Genomic DNA, 24,619 nt, shown 5'->3' with positions numbered 1-24,619 from the left:
AGGGACAGCAATCCTGTAGAGGTTTTAATATGGGAGAGTGATCATTTCACTTGTCACATATTCAAATTCCTTTATTACATCATGTCATAGCTTGCAATAAGTATTATTTTGAGGAAACCCAAATTTTGCTTCTAAAGTTGTTACAAGTTACTATGATATTCCTTCTTAAATGGCTCGATAACGTTATGGAAAAAGGGTTTATTGTATACATATGGCAACTCCTCTTGCTGTGAAAAATAATAATAATTGGGCTAGTTTCAGGCCTTTTGTGCGGGTTTTGAGTGGTCATTGTGCAATACATTTTGTGCAGACCCTGGCAACCCTGAACGGTCGTCTCGCGCGGAACAGCGCATGACCAAGCCTTCAAATCAACCGCACTACTTTGACATAACGACATAATATTCTGTTGCTAGGATAGGGGTGTGTTAAACTCATTCCGCGGAGGGCGTGGTGTGTCTGCGGGTTTTTGGTTTTTCTTTTCAATGAAGACCTAGACAACCAGGTGAGGGGAGTAATTCACTAATTTGTGAACTTAATTCATCAATCAAATACAAGGGTCAAGAGAAAACACGCAGCCAGACAATCCGTGGAATGAGTTTGACACTTGTGCTAGGACGAGAAAGCTATTCAAATGCTTCCTCCCGGCTGTTCTTACGGTCCGTGTTATCCGGGATCCTTGGGACGTCCCCACTCAATTGAATTTGAAATGTAAAATTAAGTTTAGGGTAGGAAAGTCCAAAGGATTCGGATAGCACTGACCCAGTTCCTACACATGAACCGCCCATAGGACGTAGCTAGAATATCCCGCCTCGTTGAACTCATGATTGACACTAGGCTGAACAAATGACGTGCAAGGGAATTGATGGAGGAGGTGTCGGGAAGCCTCCTATCCCAAGTCATGGGGAGGAAGATCTATATTGGATTCATATATGTCCTATTACACTACGTTTTTAATCATGTAATTATTATGTGTAAATAGTAAGTCATCTAATTCCTAATTCTATGATTGCATACTCCTCGCTCCTCTGCTCCTTATCAAACCTCTTTGCATGAGAAGTTCAGAGGGGAGGAGCCTTTGGCTTTTCATCCAATGGCTTTTGAGAAGGAGATTTTCCAATGTTGAAGCAACGAAGGGGATACCAAAGACTACAGAATGTTTAGAGACTATGTGGGGAAAACGTTACCTCCAAGCCATTTTTCATTCTGTCCAGTCATAAATATTGTTCTATAGCTGTCTTCGTTTCCGGGTACGTATTGATTGTTTTACGTGAAAGACCATTTATTCCTTTAGTTTAAGTAACATAAAGCGTTTTAAAATCGGCACATTTTTCAATGTGAACCGGGAAACTGTTGTTATTAGCTAGCTAGGTACAGTAACGCGTTAGGCTAACTTGCTATCCGGCAGAGCACACTGAACGCAAAGAATGTTGTGGTAAATCCAGTTTGATATAGTTAGCGACACTTTGCAAGTGTAAAGTATATTTAAGTACTGTAGATAGACAAAAGGAAACAACCTAGCTAGCAATAATATAGTCTCACCCTACTCTTAATGCCTTTCACCCTGGCCTGTCACTTATTCAGCCATGCCTGACCTCCTGACCCCAGCCCTCACATTCAAGAATAACAACGTTGTGCAACATATTTATTTTAGAATAGGTTGTCAAACCATATCGATATGAGTTGTTATGGCATGATTTGGCTTCGCCATATCAATTGTACAAATTCCAGAAAATCAGATATCTCAATGTCTGCATGTCCCTGTAGTGGGAGTACAGTGATGGATGACTTTTTCTGTACACTTCACTTTTTAAACCTAGCTAACTCCTAACTGTTCCATGACCATTACACAATGGTCAAGGGACCAGGAGTATGAGCTGATTGAAAACCAATCAAAGTAGGCCTAACCCTTTCAACAACATTTGCCATACAAATTTGTCAAACAAGTGTTCACTGTAACCTGGCCTAGATTCCCAAAAAGAGCACGTAGCAAAGGGCTCACAGCTATAACCATCTGGCCAAACAGTTGTCCTTTTAGGCAACATAGAGCATAAATTGTTCAGAGGAGCATACGTCTTATCTATCTAGGCTAGACAGCTGTCAAATTAGGCAAGGCGACTAAAGTAACGTTTAGCACACGTATTCATATAGAGACATCAGGCAGGCGTGAAGAGTGAGGGTTTTGGGACGGCAGGTAGCCTAGTGGTTAGAGCATTGGACTAGTAACCGGAAGTTTGCCAGATCGAATCCCCGAGCTGACATGGTAAACATCTGTTGTTCTGCCCCTGAACAAGGCAGTTAACCCACTGTTCATTGTAAATAAGGATGTGTTCTTAACTGACTTGAGAGGTTAAATAAATTTTTAAAAAGGATAGGGGTGCCTGAACCTGTATTTAAAATAGCCTGACTGTCGCTTTTCTCCATGTATTCACTAGAGGACAGCATTGCACATGTGTTTGTTATAAAACCAATGACCTCTGTGTTCTTCAAGCCCCACTTCTCCACCAAGCACACATCCTGTGCTCACAACAACATTTCCTTTGTATAGATATAATCACTTTTCTATTCACAAGCCGTCCCTGTGGCAAGGAATTGGGGGCAAATGGCGAGGGCACAGTGAATGGTAATCGAAGTTACAAGCACAGAGTGTTACCATTGCTTGTAACCTCTGTGTTGTGAGTGTGGCCTGGTTGGCTATTTAAAACCTACTCTAATTGACAAACTCCTGTCTGAGATCACGAACGATAACAGACGGGCTGTTACCTAGGTATAGTGAATTATTGATGATATCACAAAGCACATGATGCAAGCGGGAGGTTTCTTGGAATGCACATGCACACACTAACCTTCTTGGGTCTGGCATTACAAAATGCCATCCCTTTCCCCAACTTTTGTCATGTATTATGCACCCTTTCCAACCTCAATTGTAGGACCAGAAATGAACTAGCCTAGGCCTGCCTATATGTTATGGATTAGGCCTTATAGAATACTCCAAAACATTAACCATCCACAATCTAGAATATTCCACAGCTGGGACATCCCTACAACAAACGTACACACAGCCCCAAAATTAGCCATTTTTATAGGTATTTTATATATTTATTTTCAAAACTTAATTTTAGCAAAAACAATATGGGCCTTTCATTTTGAGGAGGCCCACTTGCATGTTTTTTTAGTCTATTTGACCTGTACTTTAAAATAATGCTTTTTGGCCTGATGATTTATTAATTATGAAATTATTATTTTTCCACCAACATTTTTTAAAAGCTATTAGCAGATCATTGTCTCCCGTCATATGAAATAGTGTACATAACAGCTATACTTTTATTTTGGAACAAGCCCATATATAGCCTTTTGTTTTGAATTCATTTATATTTATTACAGAATATTTGTAACCTGTTTCCTTTTATGTTAATCCTAATTTTTATATAATATGGATTTACCATTTAGTTATTTTTAATTCCACTAATGTTATAGGGACAGATTCCCTGGTCTACATTCTAAATGGTGTGCAATTTCTTCTAGCCTTGGTTGTAGTTGTTTTGGTGAAGAACTGTGTGCCCTCTCTCGCTCGCCTGAAGACAGTTGAGGAGGAGGGAGGGGTTTAGACAAAGGCCTTCTCTACAAAAATGGAGGCTACAGCAGAGCAGCCCTGTTGTCCTTTTTTCATTTTCTACATGCTGACATTTCTAATATATTATCCATGAAAATAACACAACGTGCATCAGATGCAACCTTAGGTAACGGTATTACATTGTTATATGTGTTCTTTAGGTCACTGAAATGCAGTTAAATGTGTTATTTTGTAATTAGGGCCTAGCTTTCTCTCTTTTTTTCTCTCCCTGTCTCTCCCGCACTCAGAGCTGCTCCTGCCTGCGCTGAACAAAGATAATTACTCAGGAAATGCTTCGGCCAATCGGATGCGGCCTTACATCTCGCTTGTGAGAAAGGGGCCAGTCAGGGCCTGGCTACCATCATACGGGCCTGATCGCCTTGCCTGAAGAGAGGAGCCTTCCCGGGCTGAGAGTGTCCTCCATGTTTTATAAGTGTTGACATAACAGTGTGTCAGGCAGCCATGCATCCACAGAGGTAAGCCCTGTCTTTATTTCAACTCTAATTACAACATTCCTTTCTCCTTCTACTCTGTTGTGTGACTGTTGTGCAAATCTAAATGTGAATACCTGAAAATCACAGATTGCTTTCCCAAAGGAGTAGGGGAGCTTTGTGGGCGGGTTAGGCCTTGCAAGGCCCCTGCTCCATAGAGAGCTGAGGTGGGGGGGTTGGATAAGGACTCACCCCTGCTCTCTCTCTGTGTAGCAGGGTCAGGTGTGCCCAAGACATCTAGACTACAATGCAATGGGCCATGGCAAATCCTTGTTTTCCTTGGCTTTTTAAAATTTTATTTTATTTTTTACAATGCTAAAGAGAGTGAGATCCAAGTGTGCACTCTCACTCTCTTTTCTCCTCTCTGCTGTGCCAGCCTAGTTGTGTGTCATGGCAGAGTCAGAGATGACAGGGGATGGGTGGCAGAAAAAGGGTTAGTGTGGTAGAGGGATGGTGGGGTGTTAAGTATCATTTTTAAGCAGATTGTCTCTGTTTTTGTGATCTAGTGTGTCATGCCAGGCCAGAGAGCATGGATGTGAGGGCAACAAATGTGCCTGTTAGAGGGGGGTCTTTAGGAAGGGGCTGATGGATAACTGAACACTGGTTGCTTACAACCAGTGTTAGAGGTGGGGGGGGGGGTGAACAGTGAGGATGTCAGTGAATGTAATGATTTTCTCTGCAGATATGATCATAATTCTTCACCAATTGATGCAGGTACAAACAGGGCAGTGAATGCCTGCCGAATGAGGCTAAATGCCTCTCCAGTCTCACCCGCATCAGAACTCACACAGGGTCCTCAGAGTTCATTCATTGTCCCAACCAAAAATGGGTCGTCTGAGGGGAATTCTTGAATTTCAGCCTGTCAATTGAACATTTATTTGATTCTTCCTCTACACATTAATAGGCTAGTTGTTTTGAAGCTCATTGGGGTATAGGGAGGCCCAAAGCCTCAAGTTTACAGGCCTGTGCTACGTTGACTCTGTAGCACTCATCCTTGTAAAGCTGCTTCCTCTGCTCTGTGCCCCTCAAACAGTGGCCATTTTGTGTGAAGCTCTGCTCTTGTCATCACAGATATAAACTACCAGAGAAGCACTTCATTTTTTTTGCGATTGTTGATTGTGTGTATTTCGTATGCGTGTTGTTGTGTTTGTCTTCAGCTCGACTCATATTTGTCCGTATTTGCGTGCTTGTTTTCTCTTCCCCTCCTTGGCACCGCTCGGGCCTCGCTCACCTATTTATAGCTGTAGAGACAAAAACACCATTGATCTGCTGCTTCATTTAAATGCCTGGTTTGACGTTTCTGTAATACTTGGTTCAAGAGAATTGTATCTCCTTTGTAAGTAGGTAAGTGAAACTGCATAGCTGGCTCTCAATTCACAATAATCTTTTTTGGTAGTACTTTATTTTACAGTACTGTTTCCACTGGTGTTTAAATTGGAAATTACTTTATGGTTCTTAGTTCAAATAATTCATCACAATTAATAACTAGCCCCCTATTTGTTTCCAAATAGTGCCTAACAGTGATTCATTGCATGAATCAGAAAGTAATTCATAGGTTCTAAATGTGTAATAAGTTACCATGGCACGGCAGATTTTAAAATGCACGGTTCACTTTGAAAAAATGATGAGCAAAAGCCTAACCTTCAGTGTCAAACCTAGATTAGGGGGTTCTACGTGGGGGGGTTCTGCATTCCTTACTCTCAACCATCTTGGTATAGCTCTACACAAAGTATGCTTCATATTACAGTCATTGACATTTAGGTGAGTTTGGAGACGTATAAATTCATGCCGTGCTCCGTTAGTGTTATGTTAGTGGGTATGTTAGTAATCTGGTGACAGGTTATCTTTAGACGATCGTCTGGGGTTGCTGGGGGTTGCTGAGGCAACATTGCTCGTAAATTGTGATTTACTGCCTCTCAACCACAAAGAACAACTCATCCCTCTTCTAAAGCCTCTACCCGGTTCACTCAGTCACACTCAAAACAGACAACCTTTTAAACCGAGGGGAAATTACACCGTTTTAATGCAGGGGGAATCTCTGCATTGCAGCAGAAAATGTTTTTAAGGAAGAGGGAAGCCTGCACACAGGGAGCCATGTGGCATAGAACAGCCGACCAATCCTGTCCCGCCCTGCAGACCCTCCAGCCAATTACAGCAGCAGCCGAGGTTAAAGCTTGAAAATCGCTGTGAGAGCAGCAGCACAGGGAGAGCAGGGGCCTTCTGGAAAATTCCACAGCCATCTTTGTTTCATCCCCTCCAGCCCAATGTAAAAACCAGGCTGAATGATTTTCTTGCATATTCTGTGCTATATCTATCACAAGGTATGCTACCACACTTCAATTATCTCTGTTGAAGAACATGTTATTCGGTTAAGAAATTCAGTCAAAATTGAATCATGTGTATAAGGAATCTTATAGTATGAAAAAGCAGGCAAAAGCCTGGCACCTATTTCTGCACGACTGTACCTAAAAACTAGTTGTTTCATATTGTCTTGAGCGAACAGTACATTTAACCTTGATGGTATTGTTTGTATCTTGTTATGTCTCTCAGAGTCAGTCTTCTCTCTGGAGGACAGGGGCTGCAGGTTGAAGAGGGTGCCAGGTTGTTTCTCTATCAACAATACTGGTTCTCAGTGGATTCAAGGACACATTACCAACTCAAAGCATACAACAAAACCACCCTGCTTTTATGGCACCACTTACAGAGCAGGATAGCAGGTTTTTGATCAGGAACCCAGACCCTCGCTCACATGAGACACCACTGTGTTGCATGAGACCAAAACAGTGTATTCTCCTCAGGGATACAGCATAGGTTTGTCAGATCTGTCTTTACTCTCATAGTGTCTTACCCCACTCTTATTATTAAGCCTAATTATTCCTTGATGGCAGTGCGTTCAGTGAAAGCAAGACTGAAGACGGGCGGGGGGTAAAATGGATAAGAATGATCTCCAATTAGCTGGATTTATCCTCTCTCTCTCTCTCTCTCTCTCTCTCTCTCTCCATCTGTCCCTCATCTATGTCTCCCTCCCTCTGTACCCTGAATCAAATGTGGTTCGGCTTAACTGTGTTTTGATGTTTGGATGTTGAACTGTAATCTCCACGGATCCCCTGGTCCTCCTGTGTGTGTGTGTGTGGGGGGGGCAGTGCCTGTGACTGGTGCCTCGGTCTGTGTGGGGGATGTGTGAGAGGGGGAGGGGAGCCGGCTGTGGCCTCCATTTGCTGTGACGAGAGAACCCTGCTCTGCCTCTGCTCGACTGTCTCTCTGAGGAGCCAGTGGAATCTCAAGGCACAGAGTCAGTGTGTGTGTGTGTGTGTGTGTGTGTGTGTGTGTGTGTGTTTTTTTCTCTTCTATCAGGCATTCCTCCTTACGGAGGGTGGGTGTTTATCAATGTTATCCTGAATTTTGCTCATCTGGAATATTCCCAGATCCTGAAGATTTTTCTGCTATCTGTTCTGGCATGCTTCTGGAATACTGCTCCTGGTCTGAAATGCCCTCTGGAAGAACATAGGATGACCAGTTGAGAGAGAGAAACTAGCTGCCTAGTCAGAAGCTACAGGATCAGGTGGTTATTATGTCACGCTGGCTGCTCGGTGAGCCTATTTTTAAGTGAATAAAAGAGTGTAAACCTTGGCTCACTGCTGGGCTGCATGCTAACAGTACTCTGTCATCCCACAGTGCTCTCGCTGCTAGCACACGTAGCACAGAGAGTTGGCTAACATTAGCTCTCTTTCATGTGGGCCTCGTTTTGTTTGTTCGCTCTCTGTGTCCAGAACAGCAAGGCCCCGGAGGGGGTTATCTGTCAGCAGCGTGTCTAAACAAGAAAAGGTTCATATGCTGGATTATTTGTAATTTTCTTCCTTTTTGTGTCTACTTCATCTTCTTTCATTATCCAAATGACATTAGGGATTATTTTATGCTACAGTCGGTTTGATAGTGGTGATTTAACCTGGTGATCATTGATTAAGACTTTTCCTCCGTTGGGTTTATGAATGATCAATGTCATGCACTTGGTTTGACGAGCAGGACATGAAGGTTTACATTGTGTTAATGAAGTGTGGCACTATTGGTTTAGTAGATTTAGTTAATGGCCCCTTTTACAGTGGTAGTCATGTTTGGGCTCATCAATGGCTGCCCTCAGCTCTGGAGCATTGTGCTGCCTCCTTTTTCTACTCAGTCCTTTTTTCCCTTTTAGATCTATGACTGTGATGGATGTGGATTCCTAAGAATAGATCAACTCTAATCTCATTCAAAACTTTCCCACGTGGCCACTTCTTGAACCTTGTCCAAAGGCTGTTTTTCTATCTAGCCAGTGCTGGATATTTGCCTGTTAGGCTACCTGTACCTAGACGTTCTTTGCCCACTGCCACATCCACCTCCACCAGGAGCCACCAGGGCTAAGAGCCTGAACTGGTTCAGCGTGTGTCCTGTGGTGGGTCCATTCCCGAGGAGGATTTTCTTTAAGAGGGAGATGAATGGGACGACATCCTTGGAACGAGGCCCTCAGTGGCACTGACAAAGGAGGGGCTGAACTCTCAAAGAACCCCATTCATCACCGTGGACCCCCCCCCCTTTCTTCTCCTCCTCTTTCTTCCTGAGAGGAAATGAGATGAGAGCGGAACCAGAGACACAGAAAGCTACAGGCTTTGATTTGGGCATTTCTTTGAATGAAAGAAGCTCTATTTTTTTTAAAAATATGTTTTTATATATTGATATGATTTGCTGTGGAAATCTGATTTATTGTTTGGGCTGTTCAGAACACGATGTTTGGGCTAGTTAACAGACCTATGTAACAGGTAAAAACCTGTAGTTAGCTAATAAGACCAATGTTGACTCCGTAAAGCTTACTAAAGTGATCTGGTGCAGTGGGTTTCTAGGAATAGGCTAAACAGCCTTTAGGGACACCTGTTGTTAGAGCTGGGGTTTGAGTGGCTACCAAGAAGCACCTTCACTTTACACTCTCTCATCCATGACTGTCTGAGGCAATTTTCTGTGATTCACCGTCCATTTTGAAGGTACAAATCCTTGCGTGGCATAGCCTATGACAATTGTTTGTGTTTTCGGGAATCATTGTTTTCAAGGCATTCCGCTTTTGAATGAACTTGCGCTGTGCAGAAAGAGCGTCTTGGAATGTAGGTAGGTGGGCAAAGTGAGATGCAAACAAACTCGTCAATGCATGGCCCTCATCAGGACTGAAGCCCTTGTCTCTCCGTTGTCTCCTGGAGGACAGGAGCACACAGCCTACTCTCTGTTTGGGTGGCCTTGTTTGTTGCGCTGAAGCACAAGTTGTGGCCCAGCTGAATCAAGAGGACTTGTTGCCATGGAGATCCTCTCCAGTGGCACCCCATGGAACACAAACACCTAAGTTTATCTGACTGTGTTGACCAATGATTATAGACACTCATAGGATGTCTTCTGTGATGATCATGAAGGCCGTGGTTCTGAGGTCCAAGTAAATTTTGTGACCCGTCGGTTGCACCTTAGATTTGGTGGCCTAACACTGTTAACCTATTGCTGTTTCTCATTAAAGCAGGCATGAGGAAACCGCAGTGGAAACCTGCTGAAACTCTGGTGACTTTGTCCTCTGGGGGTCCTGCCTTAGGTGGTGTTCCACTTGTTTACTGTGTGGCAGGATTTCGTTCGTGAACACCGTTTGTGACTGACTCTCCCTTTCTTTTTGTCTCTGTGCCCTCGCTCTGTGCAGTCTGGCTGAGGAGGAGGTAAAGACCGAGTCCGAGGGGGTAGAGGGGATGGATGTGTCCGTGCGATCCAAAGGTAAGAACAAGGCCTTTGTGTACTAAGACAAATGTTACTGTGTTTTGAGAGGACCGCTTATTCTCGTATTCTTCTTTTAGTATTGATCTTACATTTAAACATGTTTGTTGTGGATCTCATTGAGCTACACTGAGCAACCATTCTGCCATTGAGTTAATATCAGATCACTGTAATGGAGCAACACTGCCTCAGGGATTGAGTGTGAATACTTGTCACAGGCCCTCGACCACACTTCCCTTGAAATGTGGTTGGCGTAGCAAGGATGATCAGATGTTAACTTATCATATGAAATTCGTTGCCAGATTGGGAAACCAAGCAGTAAGGTTTGGTGGCCAAAATCTCTTATCTGGTCGGTATCCCTGGGCAAGCACTACTGTATTTTGTCTCTCAGTGATGAGGTTCTGCTAAAAAAAGAAAGGTCTAGGCTTTACACTGCCTTTGACCTTCACAATGACTCTTATCCCCGTCTGAGGAAAGATTAGTTGAGTAGTACTGAAGACGATGGAGCCGGTCATTGTTGTGTAGACTGGCCTGTGACTGGGAGTGTCTCTGCCTCTCTAGTCTTTCATGCCAGGCGTCTAGTCTCTCCTTCTAAGCCTCATATTCATGAGTTGCCCCTCCGTCACTCGTTCGCGTCGTTGTCATTGCTATCAACATTCTACAGATGCTGCAGCCATATTAATGCGCAAAAGTTTGACTGTTTTGTTTAAATTACACATATAGGGGCTTGAGAATACGATGACATTGCTAAAGTAGGCACATATTTAGTAGGAATCAACTTTGCCATCATCATGTTGTCAATTTACTTTAGACAGATGGCAATGTTGTCATTAGCAAGCAAAGTTTGTCAAATGAACGAGCAATGCTAACGTTAGCTAGATAAAATCTGTCTCCCATCAATCATAGCTAGCTAGCTAGCTAACGTTATACTGCATCTAAAGTCAATCTGGCTACCTCAAAATAACGACAAAAGGTTTTCCAACTAATTATTTGCCGCCTTTAGACACAGTAATGCACTTTAGACCAAATCTTCATCGGTGCCCAATGAGGACGCATTGAATAGAATGCTCAGTTAGGCAGCAGTCCTAAAACGAACAATCAAAACAATATCGTGACGCAACGTGGAACCCATTAATAAGCTGCTACTCTTGTTCCGTGTTGTATGTATGGTGACCTGGTTTCCCCTCTATTTCGGCCACTAGTGTCTGACCCTGGGTCAGCAGAGCGGGCGCTGGTGGCTCAGAAGAGGAAGGTGTCCAGCCCCACCCACTCCTCCAATGGCCACTCTCCCTCAGACACCTCCCCCAGCCCCCTGAAGAAGAAGAAGAAACCTGGAGCCATCCATAGCAACAACAAAGACCAGGTGTGTGTGTGTGTGTGTGTGTGTGTGTGTGTGTGTGTGTGTGCGCGCGCCTGTTAGGGCTGGGCGATATATTTTTATGAGCGTTTTATGTCTGCTTGTTGTCTTTTTGGTCTCGTCTCATTTGCTCCTTCTGTGCTGTACACCTTCCCATTTACACCAGAAATCTGTATATAATAACGAGATGCTCATGTCTCTGCCCTAACAATGGGAGTCGTTGTCCCAAAGGTGGGAAGGCAGGCGACAAGTTAGGTTCAAAATAAGCGCATAGAAACGCATTGGGCTTATTTTGGACAGATTTAGACAAGCCTTTCGCTTTGCCTCTTTCTCCCAAGCCCCTCTCCTACCACCCACAACAACAAAGATGAGAGATCACTTCTTCCACTCTGACAAATGGTTTCAACTCGCTATTTGTATTTTTTATTGAACCTTTATTTAACTTGACAAGTCAGTTAACAACAAGATCTTAGTTACAATGACGGCCAACCCCGGCCAAACCCTATCCCGGTCAAAGCTGGGCCAATTGTGACCCGCCCTATGGGACTCCCAATCACAGCCAGTTGTGATACAGCCTGGAATCGAACCAGGGTCTGTAGTGACGCTTCTAGCACTGAGATGCAGTGCCTTAGACCACTGCGCCACTCGGGAGCCCTTTGGTCCAACAGAATCGGTTATATGGACACCGAAACACATCAAGACATTATTTTACTCTAATGGAGGAGAAGTTAACCTTTCGAACCATACACTATTTGTTTCAACTCCTCAAATTTCGAGCAGTCAGACACTACTAAAATGGATGTACCACTGAACATTCATTCTGGAAAATGAATGCTCAGTTTGTTGCGCACGCATTACGGTACCACATATCGCTAGCAACATTTTAGTCAAATAAAGATTGTTATACTAGCCATTTAGTCTGTGTTTTTATAAATGTGCAATAAGGAATTGGCAGCTTGTTCTCATTCTGAGAAATAAGGTAGGGCCACTCATCCTGTTCAAACAGTTCGAGACGGACAGAAGCTTGGGTTCATAACAATTCAACTGTTTTGCCTTTTTAGCTGAATTCAGAGCTTGTGAAATTATACCTAGATCCAAGTTGGCTAAATTTGCTGCCTACTCACTAGCACGTGGGCTTGTACTTGAGAGTTTGTTCATGAGACTGGTGTTAATGTTCTACAATGCCTGCTACATTATTAGTGAATGTGGATTATGCATGGTTCTGATTTTAAATTTGAAACAAAAATGGCGTTTTTCTAGACAGACCTGAAAGCCAGATCAGTGATTTATTAACTATTTTAATACAATTATGGTTGTGGAAGGAATATATTCAGCCTTGGTATAATTTCACAAGTTCTGAATTCAATAGATTATTGATGGCTGTTTTTTAAATGCAGTGTATTTGACCTTTTAAATTGTACAACAAAGCTTATTTTGAGAAAACATTAAAATAAAATCTAGATATATTTTGTGAATCGCCCATAAGTTAGAAAACATTTAGATATGAGTTTTAGGTGTTATCGCACAGCCCTAGCGTCTGTGCACAACATATTATGCCCCCAGGTTTAAATGAAAGCCACTGCTGTATGTTCTAACAATGCATTAGTTTATATCAAAAACATACATGATTGTGTATCATGTATTGATGATTAAATGTTAAAATAATTGCTGTGGTGATTGGTAATCATAACTGTTTATAGAGTGTAATAACTTAATTACTTTTCTAAACCTAAACAGCCTTTTTGGAAATAATAGATATTAATGCATATTATTGTATGCTTGCCAAATATTTTATATTTTTGCACATTTATTCCCATTTGTTGTGAATGCTTTGTTTTACATGCATGACACAATTAAACCCCAAGCCAAAACCTTTGAATTCAGTTCTGCTGACAGATGGAAAAAGTTGCATGTTCTGAACAGTGACATAGATATGTGCTGACTAGTATTGTCTTGTTCACTGATTGGCTGATGTGGGTTAATGAAGTGTCAATCATGATATCCAACACAAGACTGATTATTGGTCCACCTGGTAAAGTCACCAATCAAATTGCACTTAGTCTGTGATGACATAAACAGATGACAGAAACACAAACTTCTGTTATAGATAAAGAACAATGACATGACTATCTTATAGATAGACCTACATTGATATTGACGAGACCAACCAAAACAGTCTTGTGTTTTGGTGCCTGCTTGCTTATTATCCTGCCTTACTTGCCACTGTGTATTTCTCTCTGTGTTCTGTTGCACTGCACCTTTTGTGTTTGTTTTCTGCGTGTGTTTTGAAACCCGCCCCCTGTTTCTCTTGCCGCATTTCAGTCAGAGCTAAGACATGGTCCCTTTTACTATGTGAAGCAGCCATCACTCACCACAGACCCTGTTGATGTTGTACCGCAGGACGGCAGGAATGACTTCTACTGCTGGCTGTGCCACCGCGAGGGCCAGGTGCTCTGCTGTGAGCTCTGCCCGAGGGTGTACCATGCCAAGTGCCTCAAACTGCCAGCAGAGCCCGAGGGCGACTGGTTCTGTCCAGAGTGTGAGGTACTCGCTTGTGTGTGTGCCGTGGGTGTATAGGTGTACATACGTGCGCATGTTGTGTGGGAGTGTTCCGGGTACATTTTCCCTTTACCACTAGCTTAATATCCGCTTGTTCTTTTGGTGTCAGGTGATGGGGTTGGAGGCAGGCTTGGGTCAATTTCAATTCTTAATTTCAAGTAAATAATGTAAAAATCCTTATACTCATATTTCCCGGGTCAGTTCCCTATAATCTTTTGAGTGGGCTTGACGATGATATCATCAAATTTGTGAAAACGCGGTCATTTTAAGATGTGTATAAAATAATATTTGCGCTACGTGTTGCGCTATGTGTTTCCCCATTGAAAACCATTCAAAAAGCCTACAAAAGTTCAAAAACTACAAGGCTTCTTCCTGGAAAATGACACGTCACTTTCATAGTATATTATTCTATAATAAGGATAATACACATTGCATATTTTAAGTCTCGAATTTAAATGGAATCGAGCCCAAGCCTGTTTGGAGGGCAAACATAAAGTGGGCAGGATCTATATCTTCCCTCTCTAGATGGATTTCGCTGCTATGAGGACTAGTACTTCTGTCTCCTATAAATCATAACACAGATGCATAGTTAATAGCCAGCCCAGCAGACTGCTGTGAGTGGTTGTGGGTTAGCCCAGTCCCCCTGCTTGGTATAGTATCCCTTTTGTTTTTTTACTAGCTACTGTTTGTCACTTTGCCCTGACCTTTTAAAATGTTTCTAGAAAATCACAGTAGCAGAGTGCATAGAGACACAGAGCAAAGCCATGACCATGCTAACGATAGATCAGCTCTCATACCTGCTGAAGTTTGCCCTCCAGAAGATGAAACAGCCAGGGGTAAGTTCAAAACACGTTTTTAAATCACATTTTATTTGTCACATTCTTTGTGAACAACCGGCGTAGACTAACAGTGAAATGCTTACTTACTTGTCCTTTTCCATCAATGCAGAGTTAAAGATACATTTTTGCTGTTGTTGAAATAGTGACACAAGGAATAAGTACACAGTGAATAACGAATAACAATAGCTAGTAAAAAATAACATGGCTATATACAGGGAGTACCAGTACTGAGTCGTTCATTGATAGTTCTTTTGACATTCTCCAGGTGCCCACTGTGAGCCAGAGAGAGCTTTAGGTTGAATGGTGTGTTTATGAGAACTGATGCCTGTGACTGTTTCCTCTCTGGGCAGACTGAGCCCTTCTGGAAGCCTGTGTCTCTGGAGCAGCACCCTGACTATGCCGAGTACATATTCCATGCTATGGACCTCGCAACACTGGAGAAGGTACCCTTACCTTCCCATTTGTCATTTCGCAGGTGCTTTTATCTAGAGCGACTACATGCCATAAGTGAATTCAACTGAAGTCAAAATGGTGTTTTCTAATAATGTACATTTTTCTCTGCTATATTTGTAGAATATGAAAAAGAAAATGTATGGCTGCACGGAAGCCTTCTTGGCTGACATGAAATGGATATTGCACAACTGCATCATCTACAATGGTGGTAGGTCACAAACACCTGCTTAATTAACACCGTTTCCTTTCTGTACTGCTACTTGTTTTGGAGATAAACAACTTGGCTTTTACCAACATGGTTTTCTGTCTTTTGGTATTGTTGCAGGTAATCACAAACTAACAGCAACAGCAAAGGTCGTTGTGAAGATCTGTGAACATGAAGTGAGTCATTTTTTACACAATGACTGAAATGCCAGCCTGGGTTGTGTTTTGTTTTCTCCCTGGCCATTTCAGTGATGTGAAAACTGCTGTCTGTTTCAGATGAACGAAATTGAGGTCTGTCCAGAGTGCTACCTGTCCTCGTGCCAAAAGAGGGACAACTGGTTTTGCGAGCCATGTGTAAGACAAATGTTTCCTCACCTTCTTTTGCAATGAACATTTTTAATAGATGTAAATGTAACGTTTTGTCCTTCCACATACTATGTCACTTGGGGTCACAATTAGGTTTGTCCCGAAGACAAATGTACACTAGCCTAAATGTCATATTTAAAATCTCAAAAAACACTCTTTAGAGCACAGGAATGTCTTTGCGAATCTTATTCCACTGTCTGTTTTTCTGCTGTCTTATCGGACCTTTCCCCTGGTGTGCCTCCCCTCTTAGGGTCATACCCACCCCTTGGTGTGGGCCAAGCTGAAGGGCTTCCCCTTCTGGCCAGCCAAAGCACTGCGGGAGAAAGACGGACAGGTGGACGCACGCTTCTTCGGACAGCATGACAGGTGAGCCTTGCCGTTGGATGAGAGTAGAGGATGGGAAGGGACTTTTCATTGTTTTTTACTTGGACTCCTCTGAAGTGAGTCATGGTTCTATACTTATCCTACTCCTTAACAAGTCTTTCTGGTTTTTTATTTTTTATCCCATAGGGCGTGGGTTCCCATCAACAACTGCTACCTCATGTCCAAGGAGATTCCCTTCTCTGTGAAGAAGACCAAGAGCATCTTCAACAGCGCCATGCAGGAGATGGAGGTCTACGTGGAGAACATCCGCAAGAAGTTTGGTGTGTTTAACTACGCCCCCTTCCGCACCCCCTTCACGCCCAACAACCAGCTCCAGATGCTGCTGGATCCAGCCAACCCCGGGGCAGGGGCCGTGAAGATGGAGAAACCCGACAAGATGCGCTTCAACTTCGACATGACCGCGTCTCCCAAGATGCTCCTGGGCAAGAGCTCTCTGTCGAGCGGGATGGGGCGGAGGATCTCTCTGACAGACATGCCTCGCTCTCCCATGAGCACCAACTCCTCTGTACACACGGGGTCTGACGTGGAGCAGGATGGGATGGAGAGAGGGCCCAGGAACCCCCCATTCCACTACAGTGCTGGGGAGGAGTCTATGGACTACACCGGTAATTAACATGCTCCTGACGCTCTAACACGTCATACGACTAACTAACACAGGGGTATTATCTACAGAATAGTCACAGTCAAAACATGTGTGGCGGTTAAAGTGTTATGTGTTCTGGCTACAGCGTCCCCTGCGTCAGTGAAGATGGGCCATGCAGGCAGCTTGACGGGCAGCCCCAAGCCATTCTCCCCTGGTCTGGTGCCCAAGCAGGAGAGGGCCCCGGGCACAGGCAGCATCCTCAACCTCAACCTGGGTGGGTCCCATCTAACCTCTTCTCCTCCTCCTGTAGCACCTTGTCTTGTGCTGTGTGTTTGGTTAGGGGTTATGTTTCGGTTGAGTTCGAGTGTCATTTGCCACAGATCGTGTGAAGGCTGAGATGGACCTGAAGGAGCTGAGTGAGGCAGTACAGCAGCAGCAACAACAACAACAACAACAACAACAGGGGTCATCACTCCTCACCACCACCCCCAAGAGACCAATCAGGAGCCTGGACAAGACCATCGAGAGCTGCAAGGCCCAACTAGGTACACTCACAAACCATTCATGAATTGTGTCTCAAGGCCTATAAATGATACGCTCATGACATATGATACATATACAGTACCAGTTAAAAGTTTGGACACACCTACTCATTCAAGGCTTTTTCTTTATTTTGACTATTTATTACATTGTAGAATAATAGTGAAGACATCAAAACTATAAAATAACACATGAAATCATGTAGCAACCAAAAAAAGTGTTAATCAAAATATATTTTATATTTGAGATTCTTCAAAATAGCCACCCTTTGCCTTGATGACATCTTTGCACACTCTTTGCATTTTCTCAACCAGCTTCAACTGGAATGCCTTGCCAACAGTCTTTAAGGAGTTCCCACATATGCTGAGCAATTGTTGGCTTCTTTTCCTTAACTTTGCAGTCCAACTCATCCCAAACTATCTCAATTGGGTTGAGGTTGGGTGATTGTGGAGGCCAGGTCATCTGCACTCCATTACTCTCCTTCTTGGTCAAATAGCCCTTACACAACCTGGATGTGTGTTGGGTCATTGTCCTGTTGAAAAACAAATGATAGTCCTACTAAGTGCAAACCAGATGGGATGGCGTATCGCTTCAGAATGCTATGGTAGCCATGCTGGTTAAGTGTGCCTTGAAAACTAAATCAATCACAGGCAGTGTCACCAGCAAAGCACATCACACCACCTCCTCCATGCTTCATGGTGAGAACCACACATGCATAGATCATCCTACTCTAATCCTAGATCAACTACTCTGCTTCTCACAAAGACATGGCGGTTGGAACCAAAAAACACAGATTTGGGCTCATCAGACCAAAGGACAGATTTCCACCAGTCTAATGTCCATTGCTCGTGTTTCTTGGCCCAATCAAGTCTTTTTTCTTCTTATTGGTGTCCTTTTAATAGGGGTTTCTTTGCAGAAATTCGACCATGAAGGCCTGATTTATGCAGTCTTCTCTGAACAGTTGTTGAGACAGTTGTCTGTTCGGTGAATTCTGTGAAGCATTTATTTGGGCTACAATTTCTGAGGCTGGTAACTCTAATGAACTTATCCTCTGCAGCATAGGTAACTCTGGGTTTTCCTTTCCTGTGGTCCTCATGAGAGCCAGTTTGGTTTTTGATGGTTTTTGTGACTGCACTTGAAGAAACTTTCAAAGTTCTTGAAATGTTTTAAGGATTAACTGACCTTCATGTCTTAAAGTAATGATGGACTGTCGTTTCTCTTTGCTATTAGATCTGTTCTTGCCATAATATGTACTTGGTCTTTTACCAAATAGGGCTATCTTCTGTATACCACCCCAACCTTGTCACAACACAACTGATTGGCTCAAACGCAATAAGAAGGAGAGAAATTCCACAAATTAACTTTTAACAAGGCACAACTGTTAATTGAAATGTATTCCAAGTGACTACCTCATTAAGCTAGTTGAGAGAATGCCAAGAGTGTGCAAAGCTGTCATCAAGGGAAAGGGTGGCTACTTTGAAGAATCTAAAATATTAAATATATTTATAAATATAATTTATTCAATACTCATTTGATTCCATATGTGTTATTTCATAATTTTGATGTCTTCACTATTATTCTACAATGTAAAAAATAAAGAAAAACACTATGTATTGTTTCTTTGTCCTTGTGCAGGCATTGATGGGATCTCTGAGGACGTGTATAAGGGCGTGGAACACAGTGACTCAGAGGATTCCGAAAAGTCTGACTCCAGCGACAGCGAGTACCTTAGCGATGAGGAGCACAGACAGAAGAGCGCCGACCATGACAACAAGGACAAAGCAGAGAGGGAGTCAAGGAAGAGGCCCAAGGCGAGCACACAGGGAGAGGACAAGGAGGCAGTCACAGAGACCAGGGATAAAAAAAACTCTGAAGCCCTGCTCAAAGACAGACAGGGCATCAATGGCCCAGAGAGAGACTCCCAGGAGAAGCCCAGGACGCCCCAGACTCAGCCCCCCACAGACATGCCCAAGGCCCCAGAGGAGGGGAGGGCAGGCGCACCCCGGACCCTTGCTGGCCCAGACCAGGACTCCGACTCAGAGAGGGAGCTGGTTATTGACCTGGGGGATGAGCAGGGGGGTCGCGACCGTAAGGCCAGGAGGGAGCCAGGGGCTGTAGTCGCCAAGGCCACGAAGGAGCCCCTTGGCACCAAGCTGGAAGGTGAGGGTTCAGTTATTGTCTTGTTTCATTAGATTTGTGCACCCTAGTTGCTTTGTATCAGACATTTGTAAGAGACTGAGGCCTAAAGGCTCAGCAGAAAGGAGGAAAACACGTGATTGTTCTGTTATTTAATCAGTGTCATTTCTTCTCTGACCAGGCAAATTCCCTGCCGCGGTGGCACCCTCTCCAGCCTCTGCCACTTTGTCCAACCTCAAAGACCCCAGTCAGCCACTCATCAACCCTCCACTCAACCTGTCCTCCAGCACAGGCTCTGGTCAGCCCAACACGGCCCTCAGCACCACCCCCTCTCCAGCCCCCACCTCCGCCCCCACCCTCTCCTCCGCCGCCGTCGCCTTGGCAGTGAAGAAACAGCGCCCTCTGCTGCCCAAAGAGACGGCTCAGGCAGTGCAGCGTACGGTGGTGTGGAACCCGGCCAACAAGTTCCAGACGTCGTCCCAGAAGTGGCACATGCAGAAGGTGCAGCGGCAGCAGCAGCAGGAGGAGCAGCCGTCTACGCCAACACAAACACAGGCTCCTGTTCCGGTCCAGGCGCCGACGCAGACCCAGGCACAGACACGCAGCCCACAGCAGCTCCAGTCACAGCAGCAGTTGCCGGGATCTTCCAGTATGCGCTACCAGACCAGACAAGCAGCAAAAGGTACATCGAGACTCACAACTCCCCAAATTCTATACACACATTCATCTCATCTTAGTTAATATGAGCTATTGAATGTTTCTTTTCATTCCTTTTCCCTCTTCTGTGTTTTGCAGCCGTGCAACAGAAAGATGGTCCCCAGACCTCCACCTCATCAGTCACCTTGGTCACCTCTGGTGCCTCCTCCTCCTCCTCCTCTTACCTGGCAGGAGACTTTCAGATCCCCACAGCCTCAGCAGATGTGGCAGCTGACATAGCAAAGTACACCAACAAAGTGAGTCAGCAAGATGCTATATGCCTGCCTCACACAGAATGAATATACTTTACAGGGGAAAGTTTATAGATTCACAGATGATATGTGTGTTTTATTGATCTGGAAATGTACCTGTCTGACATCAGTCTGTGAGTTGTAATAATCTCACCGGAACTTTTCAGATGATGGAAACGATTAAAGGAACAATGACAGAAATCTACAACGACCTTTCCAAAAGCACTTCAGGAAACACAATCGCAGAGGTGAGGGCTACGGTGAACAGACTTTTGGTTGAGTCCATAAAATAGGTAAACCTCTCTCTCCCCTGTCTCACTGCTTTGTGACAACTGTTGAATATTTTTGCACAGATCCGGCGGCTGAGGATAGAGATTGAGAAACTTCAGTGGCTACATCAGCAAGAGCTTTCAGAGATGAAGCACAATCTTGGTTTGTTCCACTTGTTCCTTAAAAATATGCACCTCTTTTAGGTTGGTATCATTATTTATATATATATATGTTTGCCTATAGACTGGTTGGTTGTTTAGCAACAAAAGCATTGTGTACGCAACTATGGGGAAAAACAGACAAGGTTGGGGCATCCCGAGTGGCGCAGCGGTCTAAGGCGCAGAATCGCAGTGCTTTAGGCGTCACTACAGACCTGGGTTCGATCCCAGGCTGTGTCACAGCTGGCCATGACCGGGAGACCCATTAGGTGGCGAACAATTGGCCCAGCATCGTCCGGGTTAAGGGAGGGTTTGGCCGGATGGGATTTCCTTGCTCTAGCGATTCCTCGTGGCGGGCCGGTACTGTACATTGTTAGAGTTGTTGGTTGGTTAGCTGGCTAGTAAATTTGAGCCATATTAGCATTGACATGAAGTCAGTCAAAGCACCTCAAAACAAGACATGGTATCAACAACAAGATAAAACTAGCTGAAAGCCACCTACGATTCCCCACATGGCAGGTTCTTGTCATTGTTGCTCTTAAACTGACCGTACAGAATCAAAACGCACGACTTCAGCCAACCAGTCTGTCAGCCAATTCGTGTGTGTATGAGATGGACTTCATATCTGTGTTTTCTGACATCTTAATAATGCAAGTGTGTGCATTATAGCTGTATGTATAATATACTCATTCAATTCCTGTGCTGTAGTCATAAAACATGCATCGTATACATTTCAATGCATGTTACATTCATATTAATAATTCATTATTTTCAATATAATGTGAATTATATTAGTACGTCTTTGTGTGTTGTGTAGAACTGACTATGGCGGAGATGAGGCAGAGTCTGGAGCAGGAGAGGGAGCGTCTGGTGGCGGAGGTGAAGAAGCAGATGGAGGTGGAGAAACAGCAGGCGGTGGATGACACCAAGAAAAAGCAGTGGTGTGCCAACTGCAGGAAGGAGGCCATATTCTACTGCTGCTGGAACACCAGCTACTGTGACTACCCCTGCCAGCAAGCCCACTGGCCAGAACACATGAAGTCCTGCACACAGTCAGGTATTACATACACAATCAACGTAATTTGCACGAATGCATAGAAGGAAGTACCTGTGCACTAAAACTTCAGGCACCAACATGCCATACACATTACACACTCTCTTTAGCTCTCTCTCTGTATTTTATTTTACCATCTGAACGTATGTTTCATGTCTGCCTCCCTCTGTTCCGACAGCAACAGCTTCTCAGCAGGAACCAGAGGCGGAGTCTACTTCTGACCCTTCAGCCAAACCACCAGGTCACTCCTCCAGTGCCCAGGCCCCTTCTGGTACAGGATCTGCTGCCACAGACAAAGGCCCCTCTCCTACCTGCTGTGTAGACAAGAGCAAGGACAGTGCCAGTGCTACTGTGCCCTAAACACTACACTGCACACACACACACATTTTATACTCTACAATCCTGCAGTCTGTAAAATGTATGTATCTGTTGCAAAGAGACAGATCCAATAAACCAAGCCTTTTTGCGACCAACTAATCTGGGAATGTCCAGCGAATCTCCGTATGAAAGACCACAGAGGTATCAAAGCCAACAGACACCCTCACCTTCTCCTAGCCAGGCTTAGGGCTTTAAAACGCCAAGAACACTCCTTGCATAAAGGCCTGCTCCTCTGTGATTCAGCTGACTCATCCCTTGTCCCTTGTTTTGTTCAACGTCTGCCTCGTGATCCAATGTTTTAAGCCATCCTTCATCCTCCTGAAAGTCTATGTGCTAGACTGGAGGATTCACTTACCTTGTCCTTGTGACTAGTTCATCTGGACATCAAACTTCAGTCTGTATACATTTTAACTCTTTCTTTCCTCTTTTCATCCTATTTGTATATCCCTCTTACCATCTATCCTAACGCTAGTTATCTACAGGAAAGTACATCAAAAGATCAGACATCAATGTTTTGTGTGTTCTTACAACAATCTTAAACTTGAAACCTGTGATGCTGCTCTTTAAAATATACCACAAGTCTTTATAGTTATTTGCCACCAGAAGTGAAACCGAGCACGTTACTGTGCCAGCCCTTTTTGGGACACCCAAACAATCTAAAATGTAAATTATTCTACATTGTTAATGTGGTTTAAAAGGTATTGTCAATGCGGTTTAAAAGTTTCATCATTTTGTAAGGAGTTGACAAGGGTGTATTTGAAAATCCATGAACAGTATACACAGACATTTCATTCAAAGGGATAGCATTAAGTTGGTAATCACCCCCCGTGTTACCTTATTGTTTCATACTCATTATATATCGTAGTTCCTCAGTGTATACATAGATTTTAATAAACTGTGATGTATAAAAACTATAAAGGTTAAAACTGTACAAAGTTTTTGTAATAAGACACATGGACAATATTTATAGTGCTCTGACAAGCATATGAGATTTTTGTTTTTTTAAATACTGTTTGTGAATGAAAATCACTTTCCAAATGTTCTGAAATGGCTCAGCTCTGGAAATCGTTTTTATTTAAATGCATTGTAAGACTTTATATGAATGTCACCTGGACCCTCTTTTCAGATTCTGTCAGAACTATTTGTCTCATCAACCTTTGATGGTTTGGTTATTCCTTAACAATGTAAGCCTACTCCAGAATTACTTTCGACCATGATAGTGTTTTTGGAGGGTAAAGGAAACAGCAAAAGTGACTGACTGTATATTATTCTGAGCATGTTTATTTACCCCTTTGTTTGACATATATTCTCTTGTTTACATATTGTACATATAGTAAATGGATTGTTAATGTCTTTAAGAAAAAAATTAAACAGGTCTGACCAATGTTTTTTTAAAGTATTTTATTGGCATACGTGGGCTTTGTTGCCACCTGGTGGTCTACTGGGAACTGGTTTGGCTAAGTAGACATGACAAGCTTTGGTTTAATGTAGTAAATGTAGTAATTTGTTGGTGTGCTCAAATTCAAAGTAAGGGATTGTGGCATTTAAGGGCAAATGGAAGGAGAATTAGGACTTCTTGGTACTGTTTGAGCAGAGAAGACAGATTTTGTACTAACTTGCTTTTTTGTAGCTATACTCTTGAGCCTCTTGCAAAAAGTGTTTGTCACAAGTTGCATCTGCTCTCCAGGTAGGGTTTATATAGAAGTATCACTGAAATACGTGAGAATAAAAACATTTAACCTCTCACACTTGCGCCATCAATTGACCTCGCGAGCACCGTGCGTCATATATCCAGTGTAAATCAAACTTCTCGCGACAGTTTTATTTCAACCGCGAGAGCGAGAACAAAACACAGTGGAGGAGAAGACAAAATGGAAGGTTGTGTAGGGTTCGTCTTATGATAGGACACAGCTGGATAACCAGAAAGGTATTGTTTAAAACCATTCTCGTTAGATGGACGTATGCAATGGTATCTTACAACAACAGTTTATAGATGCAAAGTAGCCAAATTAATTTACACTTTAAAAAAGTCACGCGGTATGGCTGCTTGACCCTGGACTGTACATAGGTCAGTAAACTAGCTACCGCAACTATAGCTAGTATACGTTATGGATAGTAAATGAGTATCCAAATGTGTTCTTTTTGGTTTTGTATTAATACTGGATGGTTGGTATGGTAGATAAATATGTCCCCTTCACTTTTATGCCACCGTCACTTTTTTTTGTTATACTGCTATCCATAATAACACCAACTATATACTCCGCTTGGCCAGCAAGCTAGTTTAAATTGTTTTCTTTTTTAGAACCAAATCGAAAAAAATATGTAAATTGAGCCCCACTGTGGTCGTGTCATAATACCCATAAAACCTAGCGGTCAAACACTGAAATGCTTCCAATAGTTTTTTCACCATTTAAAGCTGCAATATGTATCCAAATTCGCATAGAAATGTGAGTTAAGTATCTGTCATTCTCATTCAAAGCAAGTCTTAAGAAACGCTAGATCTGTTTCATGTGTGCTA

The 24,619-nt window shown here is 43.3% G+C and overlaps 1 protein-coding gene across 5 annotated transcripts; it reads left to right on the top strand.

Annotated features, from left to right (window-relative positions):
* The first annotated feature begins 1,099 nt into the window (after positions 1–1,099).
* LOC112215782 (protein kinase C-binding protein 1) lies at positions 1,100–23,489 on the top strand. 5 transcript variants are annotated; one of them, XM_024375179.2, is made up of 21 exons: positions 1,100–1,247; positions 3,859–4,086; positions 9,803–9,873; positions 11,076–11,236; positions 13,631–13,774; positions 14,512–14,625; positions 14,979–15,071; positions 15,202–15,289; positions 15,407–15,462; positions 15,562–15,639; positions 15,902–16,017; positions 16,162–16,640; positions 16,764–16,892; positions 16,999–17,163; positions 18,794–19,318; positions 19,476–19,976; positions 20,090–20,247; positions 20,409–20,489; positions 20,595–20,673; positions 21,487–21,726; positions 21,902–23,489. In XM_024375179.2, the coding sequence occupies exons 2-21, from the start codon at positions 4,073–4,075 to the stop codon at positions 22,081–22,083; spliced, it is 3,474 nt and encodes a 1,157-aa protein (XP_024230947.1). In that variant the 5' UTR covers positions 1,100–1,247; positions 3,859–4,072; the 3' UTR covers positions 22,084–23,489. The 5 variants fall into 5 exon arrangements, with proteins under 5 accessions (XP_024230947.1, XP_024230942.1, XP_024230944.1 ...); XM_024375174.2 differs by having other exon boundaries at positions 13,553–13,774; XM_024375176.2 differs by lacking the exon at positions 1,100–1,247 and adding an exon at positions 3,612–3,737 and having other exon boundaries at positions 13,553–13,774.
* Positions 23,490–24,619: the final 1,130 nt, after the last annotated feature.

The sequence above is a fragment of the Oncorhynchus tshawytscha genome, linkage group LG16 (genome assembly GCF_018296145.1).
Source record: "Oncorhynchus tshawytscha isolate Ot180627B linkage group LG16, Otsh_v2.0, whole genome shotgun sequence".
Classification (NCBI taxonomy): domain Eukaryota; kingdom Metazoa; phylum Chordata; class Actinopteri; order Salmoniformes; family Salmonidae; genus Oncorhynchus; species Oncorhynchus tshawytscha.
Note: the sequence above shows the minus strand (reverse complement) of the source record. Positions and strands in the feature narration are given on the sequence as shown.